Source organism: Lissotriton vulgaris, chromosome 4_1 (genome assembly GCF_964263255.1).
Source record: "Lissotriton vulgaris chromosome 4_1, aLisVul1.2, whole genome shotgun sequence".
Lineage (NCBI taxonomy): Eukaryota > Metazoa > Chordata > Amphibia > Caudata > Salamandridae > Lissotriton > Lissotriton vulgaris.
Genome location: NC_141691.1, coordinates 488463368 through 488487502, shown reverse-complemented (window position 1 = coordinate 488487502; position 24135 = coordinate 488463368). Strand labels below are relative to the sequence as shown.

The 24135-nt window shown below is 42.2% G+C and overlaps 1 protein-coding gene across 1 annotated transcript in view; it reads left to right on the top strand.

Moving 5' to 3' along the window:
- FRMPD3 (FERM and PDZ domain containing 3) overlaps window positions 1-24135 on the top strand; it is a 786479-nt gene that overhangs the window by 429914 nt on the left and 332430 nt on the right. Inside the window, exon 5 of the mRNA XM_086964646.1 lies at window positions 19245-19352. Within this exon, the coding sequence (XP_086820772.1) occupies window positions 19245-19352 (108 nt within the window). The remainder of the gene's footprint in view (window positions 1-19244; window positions 19353-24135) is intronic.

Below are 24135 nucleotides of genomic sequence, written 5' to 3'. Positions count from 1 at the left end.
ATTGCCGGCTAGGCAGAGTGCCAAAGCTGTCAAAAGTGAGCTACGGTGATGCTCTCAAACAACCAATTCTCTGTAGATCCAAAGCGTCTGTCTAGATGACACCGATGGGATCGTTCGTCTTAAATTCCCAGAATCCACCTGACAGCATGAACTATGATTGCCTCTTGAAATGATATTAGTCGCTGCTGCCATTCTGCAGAAATGGAACATTAAAGCATTGATATTTTTGAAAGGTTTTTTGCCCTAGCAGAACGGAATTGCATTTTGTTGTTTCAAACTTTATAAATAGATATTACAGGTATACCCTAAGGAGTGTTATTAAGCTCATTTCTGTTTTATTACAATTATTACAGTCATATATAACTTCAGATGTGATAAGTTATATTAAAAGTTTATGAAAAAAATCTTTTTCATTTTTATAAAGTAGGTACTGTAAATTACCATCCACTTTTTTCTGCTTTCCACAAAGGACAACATTTTCCTTGATGGTTCCAGATGAGTGTTGTAAATCTGTTCAAATATAAATAACAAGAGTCAAATAAACATGCTTGTGGATAAATTGTAAAACTGACCTTCAAACCGGGGAAATTAAATTAGCATGAATACGGACGTTTTGATAGACATAAATGGTCCAATTCACAAATGTATTTTTGCTTGTAACCAGGGGGCATATTATCAAGGGGGTTTATTTCCGCTTTTTTGGCTTTAAAAGCCAAGAAAGCGGAGATAAAATTATCTCCCTATTACCTAGCTGTCGCTAACACCAGTTAGTGACAGCTAGTAGGAGATAGAGACGATCTTGGGCCCCACTTTGCATGTCAGAGAAATTTATCACTAATGACATGCAAAGTGGGCGTGCCAAGATGTTAGCGACTGGAAACAGTCGCTAACATCCCTATCTCCTATTACCAACTTTTGGAGATATTCGCGCTAAGCGCGAATATCTCCAAAAGCTAACACCTGCCCTGACCAGTTCTTAGCCATGGTATCCAATGGGAGGTGGATAACATGGCTAAGAGCATTAGCTCGGTAATGCATGAATATCCCTGACTTTTCAGCGATATTCATGCATTGCGGGCGATTTTTATCGCATTTGCGATAAACCTTGGTAATACCAAGGTTTATCTGCAATAAAAATCGGCGCAGGTCAGCGATAAATTTTTGTCTCTAACCAAGCAATAGCGATAATTATCGCTATTGCTTGGTAATATGCCCCCAAGTGTTTACGGTCAGAAATACCTCCATATACTAATGCCGGGAATGCCAAAAGGATAGACATGGCTTTACTACTGCAGATTTCTCAGCGTGAGTGTAGAGAACTCCAGCCAGGCCAGTGCAGGGTGGTGGGGTATTTCGACGGACGATGACGAGGGAAAATTAAATGAATAATCAATTTTCCCTCGTCATCGTCTGTCAAAATCGACTCCCCACCCGGCCCCACCGCTCTTACCTGCACGGGCCACAGCTGGAGAACTCTGCTTTGTAAATAGCACTCAAGGGACAAGCAATGGCTGTTAAAAGATGTGGTCTACCCTTACGCTTGTTAACGCCCACAAGCATATAAAATTGTGAACATTTTAAAACTCCAGTCCAACCCCTTTCGTCCGTGGAAATGATTGGTTATTTACTCCCCATCCCCCCAAAATGACTGGAGTAACCTCCATTCTAGTATAGAAAGGGAACACTGATCACCATCAGACTTGAGCAGAGCACAGGAGTATACAAGATACAGCACTCAAGGGATGGGAAGTGGGTGTTACAAGACGTGGTCTGCCCTGTATGCCCGTAAACGCCCACAAACATGTAAACTTGTGGGTATTTAAAAACTCCAATCTGACCCCTTCCAACCCCGGAAATGATTGCTAATTTACTCCCACCAAATGACTCGAGTAACTCTCCTTCTAGCATAGAAAGAGAAACAGATCAACATCAGGTTGGAGCAGGCTTTCTCCAAGGGCCATGAAAACTGTTACTTTTTCAGTGGCGTAGTAAGGGGGGGCGGGGACATGAGTTTTCGGGGCAGCAAGCTCCCCCTGGTCTTACACTCGGCAACAGGGCAGCCATTGTAGGTATCGCCAGCACCCCGCTCTCACATACGGCCAAATTAGTAGCTGTATGGATGAGGAAGTGCTGTGTCATTGCCAATATAGGTGAGTGAGTGAGTGAGTGAGTGAGTGAGTGAGTGAGTGAGTGAGTGAGTGAGTGAGTGAGTGAGTGAGTGTGTAAGTGGCTCTATGATTAAATGAGTGGGTATGTGAGTGGTTGTATGGGTCCATCAATGGGTATGAGTGTGGGTGTGTGAGTGGGTGCATGACACGTTGTATGGGGGTTTGAGTGGTTCTGTGGATGATGTCATCAGTGATCTAGTTTGAGATGTCATCAGTGATGTCACTGACTCTGTCATTAGTGATGTAATGTGTGAGTTCATAATCAGTGCATTGCGGAAGTGTGAGTTATAGTTAGCTCAAGTGCTGAATTTCAATGATTTTGTACAAGTGAAGCGTGAGCCTAACTATAACGTCCCTGTAATGTTTATTTTTTTCAGTGAATTTCAAAGTTTTTCAAATTTAATTTATAAAATATTATGCCCCTCTACTATTCAGCTTTTTAAGCTAATTTGTGGGGTTTGTTTTTGATACTAAGTGTATTACAATTTACTTTTATTTTTTTGGTACTGTAATTGTAATTGCATTTATATAGCACTTACTACCCCTGAGGAGGCGTCAAAGCGCTTTTTCGGCGAGTAGCACGCTTCTCCGGACCCATAGAGGATTAGTGTTGAATTAGTATAGTGAAACATGCTAGTACATTTTAAGTGGTGGATAGGTTAGTCAGTTATTTGGATTTGGAATGATAGCAGAAGGAGAGAGGAGGAAAAAGGTTTGTATTTATATAGCGCTTGTTGACGCATGCTCTTCAGGAAGCCCATAAAGGATTAGTGGTGCATTAATATGGTGAAATATGAAGTAATTTCAATGGTAGATATTTAGTCAGTTATTTGGAGTGAGAAGGATAGCGGAGGGATAAAAGGGTAAGAATGGTTTGCATTCTTATAGCACTTGTTACCCCTGATGGGTGTTGAAGCGCTTTTCTGGCGAGTAGCATGCCACTCTGGAACCCATAAAGGATTAGTATTGAAAATTAGTAAAATATGAAGTAATTTGATTAGTGGATATGTTATTCAGTTATTTGGGTAGAGAAGGGTAGGTGGCTGGTTAGAAGAGGGAAAGAGGTTTGTATTTATAAAGCGCTTGCTACCCCTGATGGGGTTTTGAAGCGCAGGTAGCACGCTACTCTGGAACCCATCCGGATTAGTGTTGAATTAGTATGGTGAAACATGAGAGTAATTTTAGTGGTGAATATGTTAGTCAGGTATTTGGATTGAGAAGGTTTGGGGAGGGGTTAGAAAAGGAAAAAGGTTTGCATTTATATAGCACTTGTAACCCTGGTGGGGTGTTGAGACTCTTTATTGGCGAGTAGCACGCTACTCTGGAACCCAATAAAGGATTAGTGGTGAATTAGTATAGTTGAATATGAAATTTGAGAAGTGAACATGTTAGTCTGGTAATCTTGATTAAAAAGGATAGTTGGGGTATAAAAGAGTGGAGGATTCTTTTTTTTAGGTCTTAGCAGTAGGAGGAGGCTTTTGGATGAGTAAAAAGGAGTTTTTGAGGGGAGGAGTCAGAGGGAAGAGTTTAGAAAGGTTTGTTTTAGGGGATCGGTATAGTAAAAGAGGTGTCAGATGTTGCAAGGAGGGGTAGAGTAGGAGAGAGTCTAGAAAGGGTTATTTTGGCGGTCATAGTAGTGGTATGGGGTTTGGGATAAATGAGAGAGTGGATGTAGAGGATATATTGATAGATATATAGGATGAGAGATAGGGTAGTGCATTGGAAAGAGTAGTAGAAATAAGTTTGAGATAAGTCAGAAGGTTGGGCTAGAAGATATATTGAGCGAAGTATAGGCTGAGAAATAGGGTAGTGCATTGGAAATGCTAAATTAGAAGAAAGTGATAAATATATAGATCCATAAATACATTGAAAGTATATAGATACATAATGGTGGTAAGTATATGTAGATTAAAGATATTGATAGTAGTGGTATGGGGTTTGGGATAAATGAGAGTGTGGATGTAGAGGATATATTGATAGATGTATAGGGTTAGAGATAGGGTAGTGCATTGCAAAGAGTAGTAGAAAGAAGTTTCAGATGAGTCAGAAGGTTGGGCCAGAAGATATATTGAGTGAAGTATAGACATAGAAATAGGGTCATGCATTGGAAATGCTAAATTAGAAGAAAGTGATAAATATATAGATCCATAAGTACATTGAAAGTATATATATAAACATAAAGGAGGTAAGTATATGTAGATTAAAGATATTGCTAGGAGGCACAGGATGAGAAATAGGGTAGTGCATTGGATATGCTGTTTCAGGAGAAAAGTAACAGACACACAGATCCAGGTACATGGAAGGTACATAGATGCACAATGGAAGTATGTACATGTAGACAAAAAATTATTTTTATTTATTTATTATTATTATTTTTTCTCTCAACAACATAATTATTTTGTATGTTTATACGAAGTAATACACAAAGATAGGTACATATCTATAGTGAAAACAAATTCTTATATACAGAGGGAAATGCTATAAATTCCTAAATGCGTATGGTGCTTATGTGTGGAAGAGTCAAATCTTGAGTAGTTTTTCTGAAGATAAGGTGGTTGTTGGTGGCCCTTATGTTGGGGGGAAAGAGATCCATAGTTTGGCTGCTTGAACAGAGAAGGATGTGCAACCCATGTTTTTTTCTTGTATGGTGGGATTTTTTAGGCGAGATGCTCCTTTAGAGCAGAGGTTCGTTTGTTGAATGGGTTTGGTGATTTTATTCCTGACGGATAGTGGTCCCATTCCATGTATTGCTTTGTGGGTGATACAAAGCAGCTTGAACGTGGATCTTCTGGCAACCAGTAGCCAATGCAGGTCTTTCAAGGCAGGGGAGATGTGGTCTTGCGGTTTGATGTGCAAGAGTAGTCTGGCAGCCGAGTTCTGAATCTGTTGTAGTCTTTTTATGGTCGTTAAAGGTGATCCGTGGTAGAGGCTATTGGTGTAATTGAGTTTGGACAGAACAAGGTAGATGGTAGCTTGGACCATGTGTGGAAATCCCAAATGAGGGAAAATCCGTTGCAGTGTTTTTATAGTGACAAAACTTGATCTTGCTAGTTTATCCACTTGGGCATTCATCAACAGCTTGGAGTCAATGGGCTTTCCGAGGTTTCTTACTTCCTTCGATACTTTAGGCTGTGATCCCAGTTAATTAGGTCATGCGGCAAGCGGATTGTAATGTTTCCAATCGCCACATGCGAGTATTTCAGTTTTTGAAGCATTCAATGTGAGATGGCTCCAAGTCATCCACTGATCCACGGCTGTGAGACAGCTGAAAATTGGTGATTTTCCAATGTCTTTGGGGTATTCCAGTTGAAGGAGTATTTGCGTGTGATCTGCATAGTTATAGCACGTGATGTGAAATTTATTGATCAGTACAGGTAATGACTTCATGTAGATTTTGAAAAGCATGGACAAGATGATAGAACCTTGAGGGACCCCTGCTTTTGTGGAGTATGGTTTGGACGAGAAAGGTGGGGTATGGATGACATTAGTTCTGTTTCGAAGGTAGGATGCGATCTGGTCTAGAGCAGTTCCCTCTATGCTGGCTTCATAGAGTCTTTGTTTCAGAGTGTCATGGTCAACCGTGTCAAAGGCAGCTGAGGGGTCCAAGAGGAGTAGCGCAGCAACCCCGTTGCGTTCAACTGTATTCTTCAGGTCATCCCAGATGGCAAGGAGGTCAGATTCAGTGCCTCTTCCCAGACGGAATCCTGTTTGAAAGTCTGAAAGTATGTCATTCTCTTCAATGAATTGTGACCTCTGGGCAAACGCTGCTCTTTCTATCAGTTTGCCCAGGAAAGGTCCATTTGTAATGGGTCTGTAGTTCTCAGGGTTCAGCGGGTCCAAGTTTGTTTTCTTCAGTAAAGGGCGTATGTATGACTTTTTGAGTTCTTCTGGAAATATTCCAGTAGTAAAGGAATCGTTGATTATTCTTCTTACTGGAATGGCAGCAAAGGTTGTTAAAAGAATTGTGTTGAAAGTTTGTGGCGGGCAGGGGTCAGAAGGGCTGCCGGCAGGCCTGCTTGCTTTGACCAGGTCAATACATTTATCGTGTGAGATGTGTTGGAAGGAAACAGAGAGGCTTGATTGTTGTTTTGTACAAGGGTTAGTGCTGGTGCTTTGTTTCTGTTTTAAGTACTAGTCCAATGGGTCTGCTTTGTCCTTGTAATGATTTGCCAGTTTGTTTGTGAAATCTTGAGTAACAGGATTAGTTCCTTTTAGGCAATTTGGTTTGTGAAATTCATTGAGTATTTTAAGGAATTCTTCTTTGCACATTTAACGTTTTGAATACTGTCTGAATAGTACCTTTTCTTAGCGTTAATTTTCAGTAGGTGAAGTTTGTCTTGTTTGGCGTTTGTTTTGAGCCAGGATTTTCTGTAGGCGATGTGTGTCTTGTTTGGCATTTAGACATTCTCTTTTTAATCAATATAATTTTTCTAAGTTTAAAAAACATAAACATCCCCTATGTAGGTAATGTAAAAAAAAATTAAGTATTTTTAAATGTATTTAAACAAATGTTATTTTTAAAAAAAAATTGGGGGGGTATTGCAGTACCTTTGGATGTCTGCAAAGACTTACACTGACCACTGCTCTATGGTTTTCACTCCCAATCACATTATCGGAACAAATCCATGACTCTGAATTTGCAGATTCACCAAACATTTAAAGATTACTGCGCATATGTTCACCCCTCTATTGTCATTAATTACATCAGTTAGCACATATTTACAAGTATATATAGACCACTTTATATCTATTTGTCAAAAAAGTTACCAAATTTACCAGTTAAGCTAATCTGCAAATTTACGGTCTGGATTCGCGAATTCATTCACACACCCCCAACCCTTGCCTTCTGATTGCATACATTGAGCACCCCACCCTTCCACATGGAAAACCCCTTCCCAAAAGCAGTTACTACTCTTGTGACGTCTATAGAAGTAGGATTGAGAGCCAGTGTTGCTCTGCTTTTACACATGGACTCAAGCAACATCGTCCTTCCAAAATGAGCATCCACAACCTGTTGAGGATGAGGAGGGAGACACACCACCTCGCAAGTGATGAGTGGAAACACTTTACTATACCTTCTGTAGAACAGAAGGCACCAGCAAAATAGGTACAGCGCAATATTTGCTGCAAGCAGTTATCCGTATGGAAGCACCTAAAAACAATTCATGAAAAGGTCGACAACCAGATTATTCAAGAGATAGCAGGTGCTGCAAGACAGCAAACCTCCACCGCAGTCTTGAAGAACCATCATCAGCTGCAGTCATTACAGTTCCATGTGCCTGTGAGTAATTGAGTGACATGGTTATTCACTGCATGAAATGCCACATGTTTGTCACTGTACAAATGTCTTCTGTGGGTGCATTCTTAGATACAATGAAGAAGCATCACTGTTAGTTTTCTTTTTTTGCTTCCGGTGACTACATATTGCTTTTTGAAGAGTGAAGCCAGTTGCTTCTTTGCGTTTCCCCATCCTTACCCTTTTCCTACCCTGTTCACTTTTTGTTCAAAAAAAGAAGAAAAATTAAAATCTGTTAAAAAACCTTTCTACGAATGAAAACAGTCTTTGTTGGAACCATCTTTTACTAAAAGAAAGAACTAGCTCTGTGTTTTTAATGTGGCAGTTACTGTATCGAGGTAAGAGTGGGTGTGTCAGTGTGTGCATGAGTGTATGCCTCTGTGTATTTTTGGATGAATAAGAGTTTGGCTTGGTGTGCAGTGCCTGCTGTGGTGTAAGCCTGGCTGTGTCAGTGTCTGCATTGTTGTGTGCCCAGGTGTGTCAGTGTGTGTCTGGGTGTGTTACTGGATGCATTAGAGTTAGGTTAGGTGTATCAGTGTATGTATGTCTGTATTGGTGCATTCCTGGGTATATCAAAATCTGCTTTGGTGTATGCCTTTGTGTGGCAGAGATGCCTTACTGTATGCTTGGGTGTCTTATTAAATGCATTAGTGTTTGAGTGGGTGTGTCGGTGTCTGCATTGCTGTATGCCTGGGTGTGTCAGTGTCAGCACTGGTAAGTCCCTGGGTGTGTCAGTGTGTGCCTAGGTGTGGAATAAGATGCAATAGTGTTTGCCTGTGTAAAATGTCTGCATTGCTGTATACCTGGGTGTGTCAATGTCTGCACTGGGAAGTCTCTGGGTGTCTCAGTGTGTGTCTGGGGGTGATCTTTTTATTAGGGTTTTACATTACAGATTCCCATGTAAGACTTCAGATATATCACAGGTTAACCATTATGTTTGCAATTGTGGAGCATCCACGATGGTTACAACATAACAATTCCATTTAGGTTCTGATCTTCCAAGTACAGTAACATATCACCGCCCATAGGTCTATTATTAATTTGCCTCGTTATATGATGATGCATCCTGCTGTGTCTGGTCCCTTAAGCTACATGGTGGTGAGGATTGGTATAACATCCTCCCCATTATCTGTGTATGCTATCCCCCGCAATGTGTCTGGTCATTGGTACTTTACAGGTAAGTCCGCTTCCAAATCGCCGAGAAGAAACTCAACTGTAAACTGTGGGATGAAATATCTCCCAAATTGGGAGGGAAAGGGAAATACAAGGGGCGGGCGAGTGCGTGTGGCTGTGACAAGTGGTACGTGAGCTGGCTACTGGTCTGAGGGGCGATTCGCGGGTTCATCGGTGTGGGGAGGGAGTGGCCATGGGGATAGACAATAAACCCAGTAGTGTTGTCTGTCTACTCTATTCAGCCCTCCTGCCTGGGTATCACTTGGCCGGCACTGGGATCTGCGACCTGGGTGGTTGGGAAGGGGTATTATTGGATACATTAGTGTTTGGCTGGGTTACTGTATGCCTGGGTTTGTTAGTGAATGCATTAGTATGTTCCTTGGTGTGTCAGTGTATACATCAGTGCATGCCTGGGTGTGTTATTAAATGCATTAGTGTTTGGCTGGGTATGTCAGTGTGCATTGCTGTGTGCCTGGGAATGTCAGTGTCTGTATTGATATGTCCCTGGTGTGTCAGTGTATGCCTGGGTGTCTTATTGGATGCATTAGTGTTTGGATGGGTGTGTCGATATATGCATTGCTGTATGCCTGGGTGTGTAAGTGTCTGTATTGCTATGTCCCTGGATATGTCAGGGTATGCGTCAGTGTGTGCCCAAGTGTGTTATTGGATGCATTAGTGTTTGGCTGACTGTGTCAGTGCCTGCATTGCTGTATGCCTGGGTGTGGCAGTGTCTGCATTGGCAAATCTCTGCGTGTCTCAGCGTGTACATCAGTGTGTACCCCAGTGTGTTATTGGATGCATTGGTGTTTGGATGGGTGTGTCGGTGTCCACATTGTGTATGGCTGGCCGTGTCAGTGTCTACATTGGTAAGTCCAAGGGTGTGTCAGTGTGTGTCTGGGTGTGTTATTGGATGCATTAGTGTTTGGCTGAGTGTGTCATTGTCTACATTGCTTTATGTCTGGCTGAGTCAGTATCTGCAATGGTATGTTCATGGGTGTGTTGGTGTGTGCGTCAGCATGTGCCTGAATGTGTTATTGGATGTATTAGTGTTTGACTGGCTGTGTCAGTGTCTTCATTACTGTATGCCTGTGAGTGTCAGTGTCTGCATTGGTACGTCCCTAGTTGTGTCAGTGTATGCATCAGTGTGTAAATGGGAGTGGTATTGGATGCATTAGTGTTTGGCTTGATGTCTCAGTGTCTGCATTGCTGTAAGCCTGTGTGTGTCATTGTCTGCATTGCTAAGTCTCTGACTGTCTCAGTGTGTACTTCAGTGTATCTGGGTGTTTTATGGGATGCATTAAAGTTTGGGAGGTTGGCTGTATCATTGTTTACATTGTTGTATGCCTGGGTGTGTCAGCATCTGTATTGGTTATTCTCTGGGTGTCTCAGTGTGCATTAGTGTGTGACTGGTTAGGTTATTGAATGCATTACTCTTTGGTTGGCTGTGTCAATGATTTCATTGGTGTATGCCTGGATGGTCAGTATCTGCATTGGTAAGTCTCTGGGTGTCTAAGTGTGTGCATGGGTGTGTTTTTGGATGCACTAGTGTTTGGGTGGCTGTGTTAGTGTCTGCATTACTCTATGCCTGAGTGTGTAAGTGTCTGCATAGGTATATTCCTGGGTGTGTCACTGTGTGCCGGGTTGTGTTATTTGATGTATTAATGTTTGGCTGGGTGTGTCATTGGCTGTATCAGTGTGAGCCTGTGTGTGTGAGTGCCTCTATCTGGGTCTATATGGGTCAGTGAGTTGCTGTACTGATGTGTGCCTAGGTGTGTTAGTACCTGTAGCAATGTGTTCTTGGGAATGCATCCTCAACATTTAACGCCTTCAACGCTCATGACAAGCTAAGCTCGTCATGAGCCACGGCGCTCTGATGCTCATGACGAGCTCAGCTCGTCATGGCCCGTGGAACGCTCAGGTGCGGGGAGAATTCCCCCGCTGTGCTGAGCGTTCCACGGGAGGCAATACACCTGTGATGAGTGAGCTCGTCATGAGTACAGGAGCACTTTAGCTCATGAGGAGCTCAGCTCATCATGAGCATGCGGGCGCTGTGTGCGCCCCCCTCGCCCCCAGCGCTGCGGGGGAATAGCCCCCGCAGCGAAGGGGTTAAGGATATTGAACAACACTGCATGAACTACTTAGTAAAATACATAACCCAAATGGTTGGTGCAATTGATCTTCATTAATAGAAGAAAACACAAATATTTACTAGTTTGACGATTAATAGAAATACAAAAGTAACTTACAATTTCAACAATGTATAAAGACATAATTCTAAGAAATAACTTAACATTTCTCATACCGTACAGTTGTGCATTAATTTAAATAAGCATTTCATTTTCCCTTTTTAATGTTTTCAGCTTCTTTACTCATACACCGTAAACAGTGTAATGTTTAAGCAGTCATTGACAGTGGGGAAAAACAATCATAAATATTGTAGAAGAAAAACCCCAAACTGCAAACTATTGAATTGCAATTAAGCAATACTGTGCATTGCACTCACAAATAAACATAATATGACCTATTTACAAATACAGTTTGTGCACATCTGCTTTAAACACATGCAAGTATATTGTTGCACCAGCAAGCACAAAATAAAGTGATTATACCTAAATATGTGCAGTGTAATATTTGCAGCATACAGTAGCACGGCCAAAAATTATTCAGATGGAACAAGTTCCAAATGAAACGCTTTAAAAGCAATTCATGAAAGGGTGTATAACTGAATAATACAAGAGAAACTAGGTGCAGCAGAATATGCCACCTCTACTGCACTATTGAGAGAAAGTTCATCAGCTGCAGTCATCATAATACCAGCTGCCTGTGAACATTTGAATGAGATGGTTACTCACTGTGCATAATGTCACATGTTTGTTGCTATAGAAATCTGTTTTGTGGGTCCATTTTCAATTCTATTGTTCTTAGGTTGTATACTCATGCACCACAAACGATGTTCTGTTGAAACAATAATCATTGATCAGTTGCAAAGAAAACAACCATAAAGATTGTAGTAAAAAAAAAACTGCACACTATGTATATGTAAGTAGAATTTTGCATGCTTAAGTAGGTCTGTTAGTGGCTCTACTGCTTTTTGAGTGGGTGTGTGACAGTGTGTCAGTACCTGTGTGAATGACTGTATAGGTGTGTGAGTACATGTATGAGTACCTGTATCGGTGTGTTTGTGGAGAAGTGTGGCTCAATGATTAGAGCGGCAGACCCTGATGCAGAGGTCCAGCCCGGGACCAGGGTTCAATTCCCTGCCTCGGCGGGTCTTGGGCTCAAAAATTCCACGGACCTGATAATTTTCGCCTCGGTGCCTATTCCAATCATGGAGTCCCACTCTGCAACTCTGGGCAGTAGCTTGCTTAATCTCCACAACGGCCCCCACAACGCTAAGGATGCCTGGCCTCCACCTTGGGGGTGCCCAGGAGTGGACGCCTAACAGGGAAATCCTGGATGGGTTCCACAGCGGTATTCGTACAAGCGCCTTGCGACCCTTGTGGGTGAGTAGTGCGCTATACAAGTATCAATTTACAATTTTTACAATTTTACCCTTAACTTAAATTAGTAATAAATATATTTAGCAATTTACAAGTAATGTTTTAACATATTAGAATACAATTTAAACCAGAGCAACTAACTAACATGACTTATTTACCTATTCCAAATACACACTGAAACTTGAACTTTTGAATAACTACTGTAGGAACTCACCCATTATCTTGCTGTCTATTTAATTGACCTCTCCTAATTTATAATAGAGCAGGAGAAAGTCAGATTAAAAGTAAAGAAATACTATTCAAAAACACATACTTTGACAAGCCGGAAACAATGTAAAGAAATATGAATAAGGATGTTTAGAAATAGAGTAATATAGAATTTGGTATGAAAAATGAGAGACACTAAGACAAGAAGAGCTGCCCTCAAACAACCAATAATATATTGAGAGTGTAGTTGATAAGGTGTTTACTCTGAAGCTCAAACTATTTATTTTGGTACAGAATAAAAACACGAAATAAAACAGTGTTGTCTACAAAAAAAGAAAATGCTTATTACTCAAGATAACTTTTGCTAAATTTTCAAAGGAGAATGGAAGCCTTACTTTCATTAAAAAAGCTACTTACAAGAGAGTGAATTAGTGTTTACAGTTGAAAGAAGTGGTCGATGTTATGAAGTAAAAGAGTAGTCCCATTGCAAAAGAAGAGATGAGTCCTAGAAATGTAGAGGAAGAGATAGGTTAAGAGGTACAAGTAACAAAAAACACAGTTGATGGACAGAATGTAGAACAATGTCATACATTCACCCCAGTACAAGGATCTGAGCCTAAATCCATCGTTTTTTTGCACTCCACACCACCCTGGGTTAGACACTGGCTATATGCAAATCAGCTCTGACCCTGTGCCCCATGGGAACAGTCCAGTCCGAACTACCAGGCCATGTCTTTCCCAGACCGGAATCAAGCATCCAAGTACCGGTTTCTGGCTATCAGCCTTCATTCAGCCTGGATAGCTTGACTCCAGTGGTGTGGAGAGCCTGGGACTCACGTCTGAGTATACCCAGCACACACAGGGTGAAAATTGCAAAAAACACAGTTGATGGACAGAATGTAGAACAATGTCATACATTCACCCCAGTACAAGGATCTGGGCCTAAATCCATCGTTTTTTTGCACTCCACACCACCCTGGGTTAGACACTGGCTATATGCAAATCAGCTCTGACTCTGTGCCCCATGGGAACAGTCCAGTCCGAACTACCAAGCCATGTCTTTCCCAGACCGGAATCAAGCATCCAAGTACCGGTTTCTGGCTATTAGCCTTCATTCAGCCTGGATAGCTTGACTCCAGTGGTGTGGAGAGCCTGGGACTCACGACTGAGTATACCCAGCACACTCGGGTGAAAATTGCAAAAAACACAGTTGATGGACAGAATGTAGAACAATGTCATACATTCACCCCAGTACAAGGATCTGGGCCTAAATCCATCGTTTTTTTGCACTCCACACCACCCTGGGTTAGACACTGGCTATATGCAAATCAGCTCTGACCCTGTGCCCCATGGGAACAGTCCAGTCCGAACTACCAAGCCATGTCTTTCCCAGACCGGAATCAAGCATCCAGACCGGTTTCTGGCTATTAGCCTTCATTCAGCCTGGATAGCTTGACTCCAGTGGTGTGGAGAGCCTGGGACTCACGTCTGAGTATACCCAGCACACTCGGGGTGAAAATTGCAAAAAACACAGTTGATGGACAGAATGTAGAACAATGTCATACATTCACCCCAGTACAAGGATCTGGGCCTAAATCCATCGTTTTTTTGCACTCCACACCACCCTGGGTTAGACACTGGCTATATGCAAATCAGCTCTGACCCTGTGCCCCATGGGAACAGTCCAGTCCGAACTACCAAGCCATGTCTTTCCCAGACCGGAATCAAGCATCCAAGGACCGGTTTCTGGCTATCAGCCTTCATTCAGCCTGGATAGCTTGACTCCAGTGGTGTGGCGAGCCTGGAACTCACATCTGAGTATACCCAGCACACTCGGGGTGAAAATTGCAAAAAACACAGTTGATGGACAGAATGTAGAACAATGTCATACATTCACCCCAGTACAAGAATCTGGGCCTAAATCCATCGTTTTTTTTGCACTCCACACCACCCTGGGTTAGACACTGGCTATATGCAAATCAGCTCTGACCCTGTGCCCCATGGGAACAGTCCAGTCCGAACTACCAAGCCATGTCTTTCCCAGACCGGAATCAAGCATCCAAGGACCGGTTTCTGGCTATCAGCCTTCATTCAGCCTGGATAGCTTGACTCCAGTGGTGTGGAGAGCCTGGGACTCACGTCTGAGTATACCCAGCACACTCGGGGTGAAAATTGCAAAAAACACTGATGATGGACAGAATGTAGAACAATGTCATACATTCACCCCAGTACAAGGATCTGGGCCTAAATCCATCATTTTTTTGCACTCCACACCACCCTGGGTTAGACGCTGGCGATATGCAAATCAGCTCTGACCCTGTGCCCCATGGGAACAGTCCAGTCCGAACTACCAAGCCATGTCTTTCCCAGACCGGAATCAAGCATCCAAGGACCGGTTTCTGGCTATCAGCCTTCATTCAGCCTGGATAGCTTGATAGACATACTGCTGTGTATAAATGGGACTGCAGTAGTATTTGAAGTATTTGGCTCGAATAAATTGATACAGTAGTACCCCAACCATGTACTTGCAGTGCGGCTGTCTATTTACTTTACCTCTGCAAATATTGGGTTGAATGAGTACTGGTATCCAATTTGCGGCTCCTGGAGGGAGTGCTGAGGGGCGGTGGGGCTGGGTGGGGGATGGGCAGGGTGGGATGTAGTAAACTCCGGCATACGACAACAGGAGTTAAATATATAAATAAGACAAATTACATTGCAAGCACTGAAACCCAAATGGCGTTGCGGCATGCGTAACATAATTTGTTTTATATATTTATAGATGTACTTAACTGCAACCGGCCATATACCGGAGTTTACTACCCCACACCCTGCCCCCACCGCCCCGCAGCACTCTCTCCAGGAGCCGCGACAGCTGGTATCGTTGTCATGTTGTGCTTAAGTGCATGTTGCGAAATTTAGGAGAACCAACTTGGTTTTCAACCCTGAGTTGTGCAGAATATCCATGGGATCACTTAGATTACTTTCGGAGACAAGCAAACCCTAACATTAAAGGTATTACCTGCTGAGCTTCAGAAAGGGCTTAAAAGTACTGTCATGTATTTTCCTTTAGATGGCAAACACAATATTGAAACTGTGGGTGTAGAGATAGATTTGGAAGAACAGCTTGTTATTCTAGTGATTGGTGTGCCTATGAAAAACAAACAAAAAATGTGGCAGAAACTAGTAGATGTAAATAAGTAAAGAGAGCTACATTATATCTTAAAAACAATAATGTGTACTATAAAGATGTAGAATTCAGGGGTCTCCAACCTTTTCTGTACTGAGACTACTTATGTTCAATTAATCGAATTGAGAGCTACTAATATTATTAGTGTTGTATAATCTCAACTTTGTTTTATGTATATTAATTTAACTAAGCAAAAGCTTTCTAATTTATTAAACTGGGCTGTACACATGTGAACTACTTAGAGGTAGTTGGAGAGCTGCAGGTTAGAGACCCCTGATGTAGATGTTCTCGAATATGCAATTTCCGTGGAGGAGGAAATGCTGCCTTCAAGTGGACAGTTTGAAAATGTGAAAAGAACTAGATCTGAAAAAATATAAGCACATTACAGTATCATCACCTACATTCAAAAGAGGTTGGGGAATGCCATTGAACTGTAACAGATGAAACAAACTAAACAAACCCCAATGAGTGTCTAGAGAACGTTTTTTTTTTTCAAGTTGCTTCTTCTCAGTTCTCTTTAAAAAAACAGAAAAAGTATAAAACTGTTAGAAACACCTTATTAAAAAAAAAAACAGTACTTTTAACAAACATTTCAAAAGTACCCCCCCAAAGCCTCTCAGCAGTACTGTCAAAGTATCTGACTAACCCTGAATTTCAACATGTACTGCTCGGGGGGTTAATTTCTACGTACTGACAGGATCTCCATTATAGTGGAATACCTCAACCTTTCCCCTCCTCTACAGCCAGAATGTGACTACAAAGGTACCTATCCAATCCTCCTCAGAGATCCTCTTTACCTCTACAGCTACTTCTTATGTCAGAAAAAACCTGTCTATATCAAACTCCTCCTAAAAGCCAGGCACACAGTCTCTCAACATATGAACACTTTCTTCTGCACTGGACACAGTAATGGTGCTTGCACCATTTTTGCTAGACTCTAACAGGTATTTGGCCTTCAAGTGTACCTCCTTGACACTCCAGATAGCAAGACCCTTTTCTCCGCCAAGGTCTCTGAGCCTCACATTTTCTCTCCTCTGCACTTATCAGGGCCAGCTTCAGCCTCAGGTCCCACACAGCCTGTCTGTCCTTGAGGTCCTCAGGTGACTGTGGTTTGCAGGAGACAGTACTTCCTGTACTGTATCCAATAGAGTAGTCTCTTTCAAGGGGTCTCCCTCTCTCCTCTGAAGACTTTACCCGCTCATTCTCCACTCCTCTCCCTCCTTCTGAAACCCTTCACTCTTTGAGGCCCTGATTCTGAGGTCAGGGTTCTCCCTTCTGAAGAGTGTTGAATTAGCCTTTTTGTACAGGTGTCATTCTGTGAATGTCCCTCCAAGCTCTATCTGCAAACTAGTACTGAAACATGGATCTACGCATAAGTAAATGGGTGTGTGACTGAGTGTGGCGGTCACTATCTGGTTATATGAGTGATGGGTACATAACTGCTTTTGTTAGATTGTAACTGGGTCTCTAGATGTTTCCCTGACTCTGTGAGCATGTGCAAATTACATACTAATTAATTACATACTAAAAGCAAACACCCACCACTAATTTCAAAAGCATTGATTCAAAGTAGCATAATAAGATTAATATACATTCTGTATAGCAATTTCTCTTTTTTCTTTCCTGCTCAATGTATTTTAGTTAATATTCTCATCTAAGAAACCTTCTGTTTTCCCTTCTAATATACTATCTAGAAGCTACGCATTTTCTTTTACCTTATATACACTCACAATTTGTTTTTTCTAAATATACTTTTATATACTACAACCTAATTATCATACCGGTATCCGTGGATCCATCGCAACACTCCACGCTGCCCCATGTAACTTTGCGGCATGGTTCGTGGATTTAAACGAGGAGCTGCGCTGGGCACCTTGATGGCTCTGCGGATCTCACTAATGAAAAAAAAAACATTTTAGGGCATTTTACTTCCCAGTAAACATGGTTTCCCCTCATCTATAACATACATTAGGGGTCAGTAAGGCTCTCTCACCTGATCCCTTCAATTAGTATACAAGCAACTTTTCAGCCCCGGGGACATATTCCGAGGTATAAAATGGCGGACTCAACTTTTCTGTGAAGGTGCGAGCAACCATTCAGGACCTTGCTATGGCGCGTGGAGGTGCGAATCCCCAAGGGTGGATCCACGAAGGATCTGTGTCCCTAGATGTACAAATATAGTTTACAGTTAATATCACGAAAACTACTGAACAGATTTACACTAAACGAAGAGATATCTTTCTGACAAATTTGATGTAATTCCGTGCACAAGTTTGGTCTGTAGCCGTGTCTAAAATCTATATGGAAATTAACATGGGCAAAACGTGGTTTGGGACCCCCCTTTTTCTCAGCCCCCACTTGACGGTTCACCCCTGAGACTTTCAACACAGCAGCTGATCTGAGAGACGTACTAATATTGAAAAGTTGGGAACATTCATCAAACGGCACCAAAGTTCTTGGCAGAGAAAAAAATGCGTTTCCTATTGATACTAGGTCCTAACTATAACTACATATTGGGGACCGACAGTGGGTAAGATAGATAGATAGATAGATAGATAGATAGATAGATAGATAGATAGATAGATAGATAGATAGATAGATAGATAGATAGATAGATAGATCACCCCCCCCCCCTGAAAGCAACAGTCATCCAACAGTGCTCGCTTAATTATGGAAACCAAGAAATAACATGACATCCACTCAAAGAAACTCCACTGGTTTATCCTTTAGGGGCCTTATCATGAAAAGTCTGGTGTTCCTGCATTAGAACAAGGTCCAATTTAGCCTGCAAAAAAAGGCAGTTAGTGAAATAGTCCTGATCAGGCAGGGGCTGTGAACACAAGCACTATTGAACGCCTGCCTTACTCTATCTTACACATGGGGTGCAATGGAACTCTCCCCCAACACTGGCACCAGCCTTCCCTGCTGGGTGCCCTGGCCTCCCCAACTCATGGTTAGCACTTGCTTAAGGGGTGTGGAGGAGGTCCTGTTTTTCCATCCAAAATGCTACTGTGCACGAAGGGTATAACCCAGTGATGAAATAAATAGATAAATATATATGTTGGTAATAAATAATGAATATGCCAACATTCTATGAACTCAACCCCCCTTAAGCCCAGACATTAACTCCGGCAAAATGTGTAAAGAAGCATAAAGTAAATGCTCTATCACAACTACTTTACACCCCCAGTCATTGGGCTTAGAGAAGGTTGGCTCCGGCAATAGATAAGTGTTCACTGCATGCCACTGAATCACGAGATTCGGCCTCCCCCGCCCCCCACCCCAAACCCCCGAATTCTCCTCTGGACTGCCCATTTCCTCCAGAATGTAGAGGATTTACCATTACCACCCAAATGAAAATCAGGTCCCTAGATATCTTATAGGTCAGTGACTCCTTGAGATATGTTCATAATTATAAACCATGCCCTTTTACATGCTGAAAGATTGAAGTAAATAAAGAATGCTCCTGAACCTTAAAACTGACTTTCAAGTTCAATATGTTATTTTATTGTATCCATTATCAAATACAACACATTCAGAGATAAAATACCACTTATACTAGTGTATGTAAACCAGCTCTATGTACTTGTATTTTCAATTACTTTCTTGTGCACCCCTTGAATTAACATTCCACTCAGTTTCTTCACAAGGAATGTTTCTCTGGTTTGTGACTTTATTTTTCCCTTTTTCTTAATTACGCTATGGTTTGACAGGACATAATGAAAAAAGAAGCTCTTCTCCTCATCCCCAATGTCTTAAAAGTATTCCTGGAGAACGGGCAGATCAAGTCATTCACGTTTGATGGTCGGACAACAGTCAAAGTAAGTGTTCCGGATTGTTTTATTATTTACCAAGATGGCACATGATCTTGGTTTGTTTCACTGTCCTAATTTAATTGATGTTTGATTGATTGATTGATTAACTCCATTGATACGGTACCCACTACCCAGATTGGGACTATTATCATTTGCTGCCAATAGGTAACAGGTATGATAAATCCATTGATGCCACTGTCGGCCATACTTAAAGTGCCCCTCATCTAACAAGTTCTAGTTCATACCTTAAACAACTTACATTTTTAAGCTGCTAATAGAGTTTCAAAATGTATGTTGACAATGAGTTATGTTCAAACAATAAACAAAGATTTTTTTGTCAAATTAACTTTTAAGTTTTGACTTCTAATAAGCATTTCTGCTTCCACTTCCGAATCGTTTATTTTGCAGTCGAGATTTACAAACGTTTTCCGTGCTCATACCACATTGAATGCAACATATACACCACATGTCTGTGCCATTCCTTAACAGTGGATGATGTAATAATGAGCACCAAAAAATGACATACAGTTCTGAAGTGCTGGGTCTCTAAGAGTAGATATGAAATCCTGGGAGTAATACAAAATCACTTTTCTTGAAAAGGGCTTCTTAATTGCACCAAAACAATCACTCTTAACAATTGATAGTCATGTGCCATGTTGGTATCAGACCACTCTAGATATTATTTCGATAAGTGAAAAAGATCTGCTCAGCTCCTAGACCTGATTTGTAGTCTATAGCCCAGAAAAAGTTTGGAATTATTTTGTCAAGCGAGGAATAACTGCATTTTGATTTTTGGGCAACAAACTTAGTCACATTATCAAAACTTTGGATCCACACTCCTGCAGTGTTTGTGTTTCAGGTCCATACGAGTCCTTGTAAAGTCATTCTAGGAAAATATGCTTTATAAAAAGATCACTGGGTTTTCATCGACTGTTACAATCTATTACAATTACTAATTCAGTAGTCTTGTGGACTTTTTGCATAAATATTGTGAAGCTGTGATTCAGTCTCTGGTCCCATTGCGCCAGTTGTCAGGGATATTGTTTCGACATGCTTCTACGGTAACAGTTTTCATTATTGAATTTTGGTTTCAATTCTCACATTACTAATCTATTAACTGCATGCATTCTTGTTTTTGTGGCAGCAATGTACCAAAAACGACCTCTTCAGGACTTAATATCAATTATACAGGCATTGTTACTAAATGTTGATGCTTCTATGTAATCCTTTACACTTTATAAGATCTGCATTCTCTGAATTCCACAGACTCTATTAAGGGGCTAAATAATTTACGTGGTCCAGTCGCTGAGTCAAACAATTTAAGGGTGTGAGTGAACCCCAGACATCCCCTCTTCCCCAGATATTTTTTGTTGCTTTTGGTCTTCTGCTCCTGTGTCAGGCCCTTTATGGGGTCTCCTCCACTGGAATGTTCTGTTGGATTTGAGCTGCAGCCTGCACTTAAAAAAAATAAGGCCAGCAACTGTGTACATCTGATGTAAAGGGCTGTTGGCATGTTTACGCATGACAGGTGTTAATACGCATTTGTACATGTGTGAGAAAGAACTTTGTCTGACTCAGCTTGTCATCTGTTCACAGGGAGTAAATTGCCATATTGGAGCCTGCCTAAATTGTTATAATTCAAATGGAGACTTAAGGAATAACACGAAAAAACAAAGCACTCTGTACTTGGTCCTGTTCAGTGGCTTGTATAAAACAGTGAGAGACACATTTGTGTTACCCCTACTAAGGGCTCCCTCGTCCTGGTTCTTACATAGAAGGCTTCAGTCTTCTTTCTCTGGATTCTTTTGACATTTGTTTTTCTATTTTAAACTTTATTAAAGGAGCAATCGCAATAAGAAGAGGTATGGATAAGGGATAGCAGGAGATGTTTTGTCCTTTAAGACCTCCAAGAATATAACATATTTTCAGACAATATCTTTTAGATACACAAATATTGTAATATTTTATATTCTGCTGGAGTTAATTGAAGAAGGAAATCTGTATTTAAATAATTTGATTCTGTAATTTTAAGTGAATTTAATAATTCTGATATTGATGTTTTTAAGTGAATTATTTATGCTTTTATGATGAATTTCTTTGAATTTATTGTCAGTGCTTTTATGATTCATATATGACATTGAATAAAGCTTATTTGACTTGACTAAAGGAACCACAGTATAACGTTTAGCAAAGTGTACAATGGAAAAAAAATGTTTCCACTTTCCGTACTGCATCAGAGTCAAAGCATTGTATATACTATTCTGGACCCAGTATCAAGATCTATGATCATTTTTACCATAGCTTTATTTCTTAATATAGTTTGTGTTACAGCAAATTTCTCTGAGCCTACCCTTAAACGAATCTGCAGTTTGATCTGCTTGAGTTAAATACTATTCCGCACCACCAATGGGGATTAAGAATCTCCAACTTACAAGATGACCAACTAGCAGCTTTCCTTGTCGGCTCTGTCAGCTCGGATGAAATCCTGATTTTATCCTGTTCTTGTTGCAACATCGACAACCCTGCCCTGCCTTTGGAGAGTGGTGATTGTGTACGCGACAGTTGGGGGGCCCCTGATGCTACTTGGACCCCTTTGTTTCTGCCTGAGACCATCTGCCATGAAGGTCATTGGGCATGCCCTGGAGGGCAATGGACGACCAGCCGCGACTTGGAGCCAGCGCCAGAGAGGATGACACATGGCAGTCGTTGGATTCAGGAGCATAAGCAGCCACAACAAGAGCAGTGCTGGGCTTACCTCCCCCAGTTAAATACTTGCACAATGGGGACTCGCTACTCTGGCCCTGGGGATGGCCTGTGGAGATTTTGGCGGTGCGGCCGGGGTACATGACCTGCCTAGGCAGGGAGTTGTCTTGTCAGGTACCTGAACCGGAGGCTGCTGATACCCTTCCCTTCCTTGGACAAGGTGGCGAAGAATCTGAGGGTTGGGCAAGGAGAACCGCTGGTGGCTGCCGCTACAGACGAGAAGGAGCCCAGAGATGGTGGAGGCGAAAGCACAGGCCTCGAAGAGACTCGGCTAGGCGGAGCCTAGGGACTGAGTTAGTACCTGGGGGTCTAGAGCTGTCGTCCCATGAAGATCGAGCCATGGTCTAGCTGAGCCTGGGACAATGCAAAGCAAGGCCTACACCTGGGAGGCCTGTTAAACTACCATGATTTATGTTGGCCACGTGAAGGAGACTAAGAACGCCCTCCCCAGAGGGCAACCACAAGACTGTCTCGCCCCCATTCTCGCCATGAAGATACCAGCAGCCGGTGTGGCGACACTGTGGGAGAGAGATGGGAAGAGACGCTCAAGAGTGCTGTAGTGAGGGGAAGCTCTGACTCACTACACAACGGGAAGTGGAGTGGTGGAAAGGGGCTGGCAGATAGGGCCCTGGCCTGGCCTGGTCGTGTCGGAGACAGCTCTAAGAAAGGCCCATGCTTGAGAGACCTATTAACCTATCGAGATTGCCAAGGGTAACCCCGATGTGGCAAGGCAGTGAGAGCGGCCTGGGAAGAGATGGTTATGAACGAGTGCTGCAGTGAGGGGAAGCTCTAGATCACAACATGACTCGAGGTACCAGAGGCAACCTTGGAGAAGTAGAGTGGTGGGAAATCAACAAGGCCCACCCACCTGATGTCAAATCAGGCCTGAAGGCCTAGTGAATGTGCTTAAAGACAGGGGAGGTGCTTAGTTGAGAGACCCAGAAGCTGAGACCCATTAGACAACACCTGCCCTATTATCTTGGCTAAAGACAAAGATTCTAAACCACTGAGGCAAAAGCAAACTAGACAGATTTGCAAGAGCGGTGGGCGCACGGGGGGCACAAGAAGAGAGACTGCCCGACATGCCAGACAATACGGCGCTCCTCTAGGCAATTAATCAATCAAGGGATACCTTGGAGGGGAAAATAGGGGAGGTTTGATCAGAGGTCTCCCTACTATCCCAGGATCTCCGCAACCTCTCGGAACTGGTAACAAATGCTCAAAGCAGAATCTCTGAAATAGAGGATTCATCTAAAGAGCTGTCCCAAGAGGTCATGGAGCTCAGCAAATCCCTCAATGACGTGGCGTGGAGGATAGAAGATACTGTAAATAGGGCAAGATGGAACAATTTGGACTTTGTTGGATTCCTGGAAGTAATTTAAGGCCCTAACAGGGGTACATTCTTAGATCAATGGCTGTGAGACACCCTTTCTCAGGCACAATTCTCCTCCTGCTTTATGATTGAAAGAGCCCAAAGAGACTTGAATGCAAACCACCCAAGTCAGGGCTCCGCGGATTTTATGAACTACCAAGACCGTAGCATGACCCTTAAGGAGGTATGAGAAATGGGAGAGGCCAACAATGCCCAATCTAAAATCATGGTCTTGCCAGACTGCTCACGGTAAGTACAAAAACAAAGGCGGTTTTTTGATTTAGCTAAACAGAAAGTGGGAGACCTGAATATACAACAGATGTTGTTATTCCCAGCCAAACTCAAGGTTATGTTTGATGGCAAGATGCTTTTTTTCCACACCAAGAAGAAATATGGGCTCAACTAGAGGAGCGCCAAACTTGGCATAGAGAAAGGGACAATTGTGAAACGCAGTTTCGTATGAACCGAGAGGGGGATAGGCCTAAAACTCAGGGTTTGAGGAATGGAGATATAGACATGATAAGTAAGCCATTGCTACAAGTGGGATATGCAACCAATAGGTGAGGATACAGGTGGTGGCCCTACTGTGGAGAGGTAGATCTTTAAACAACTAGAGAGAAGACCAAGGGCCCACTCAGACCCAGAGATACTGCG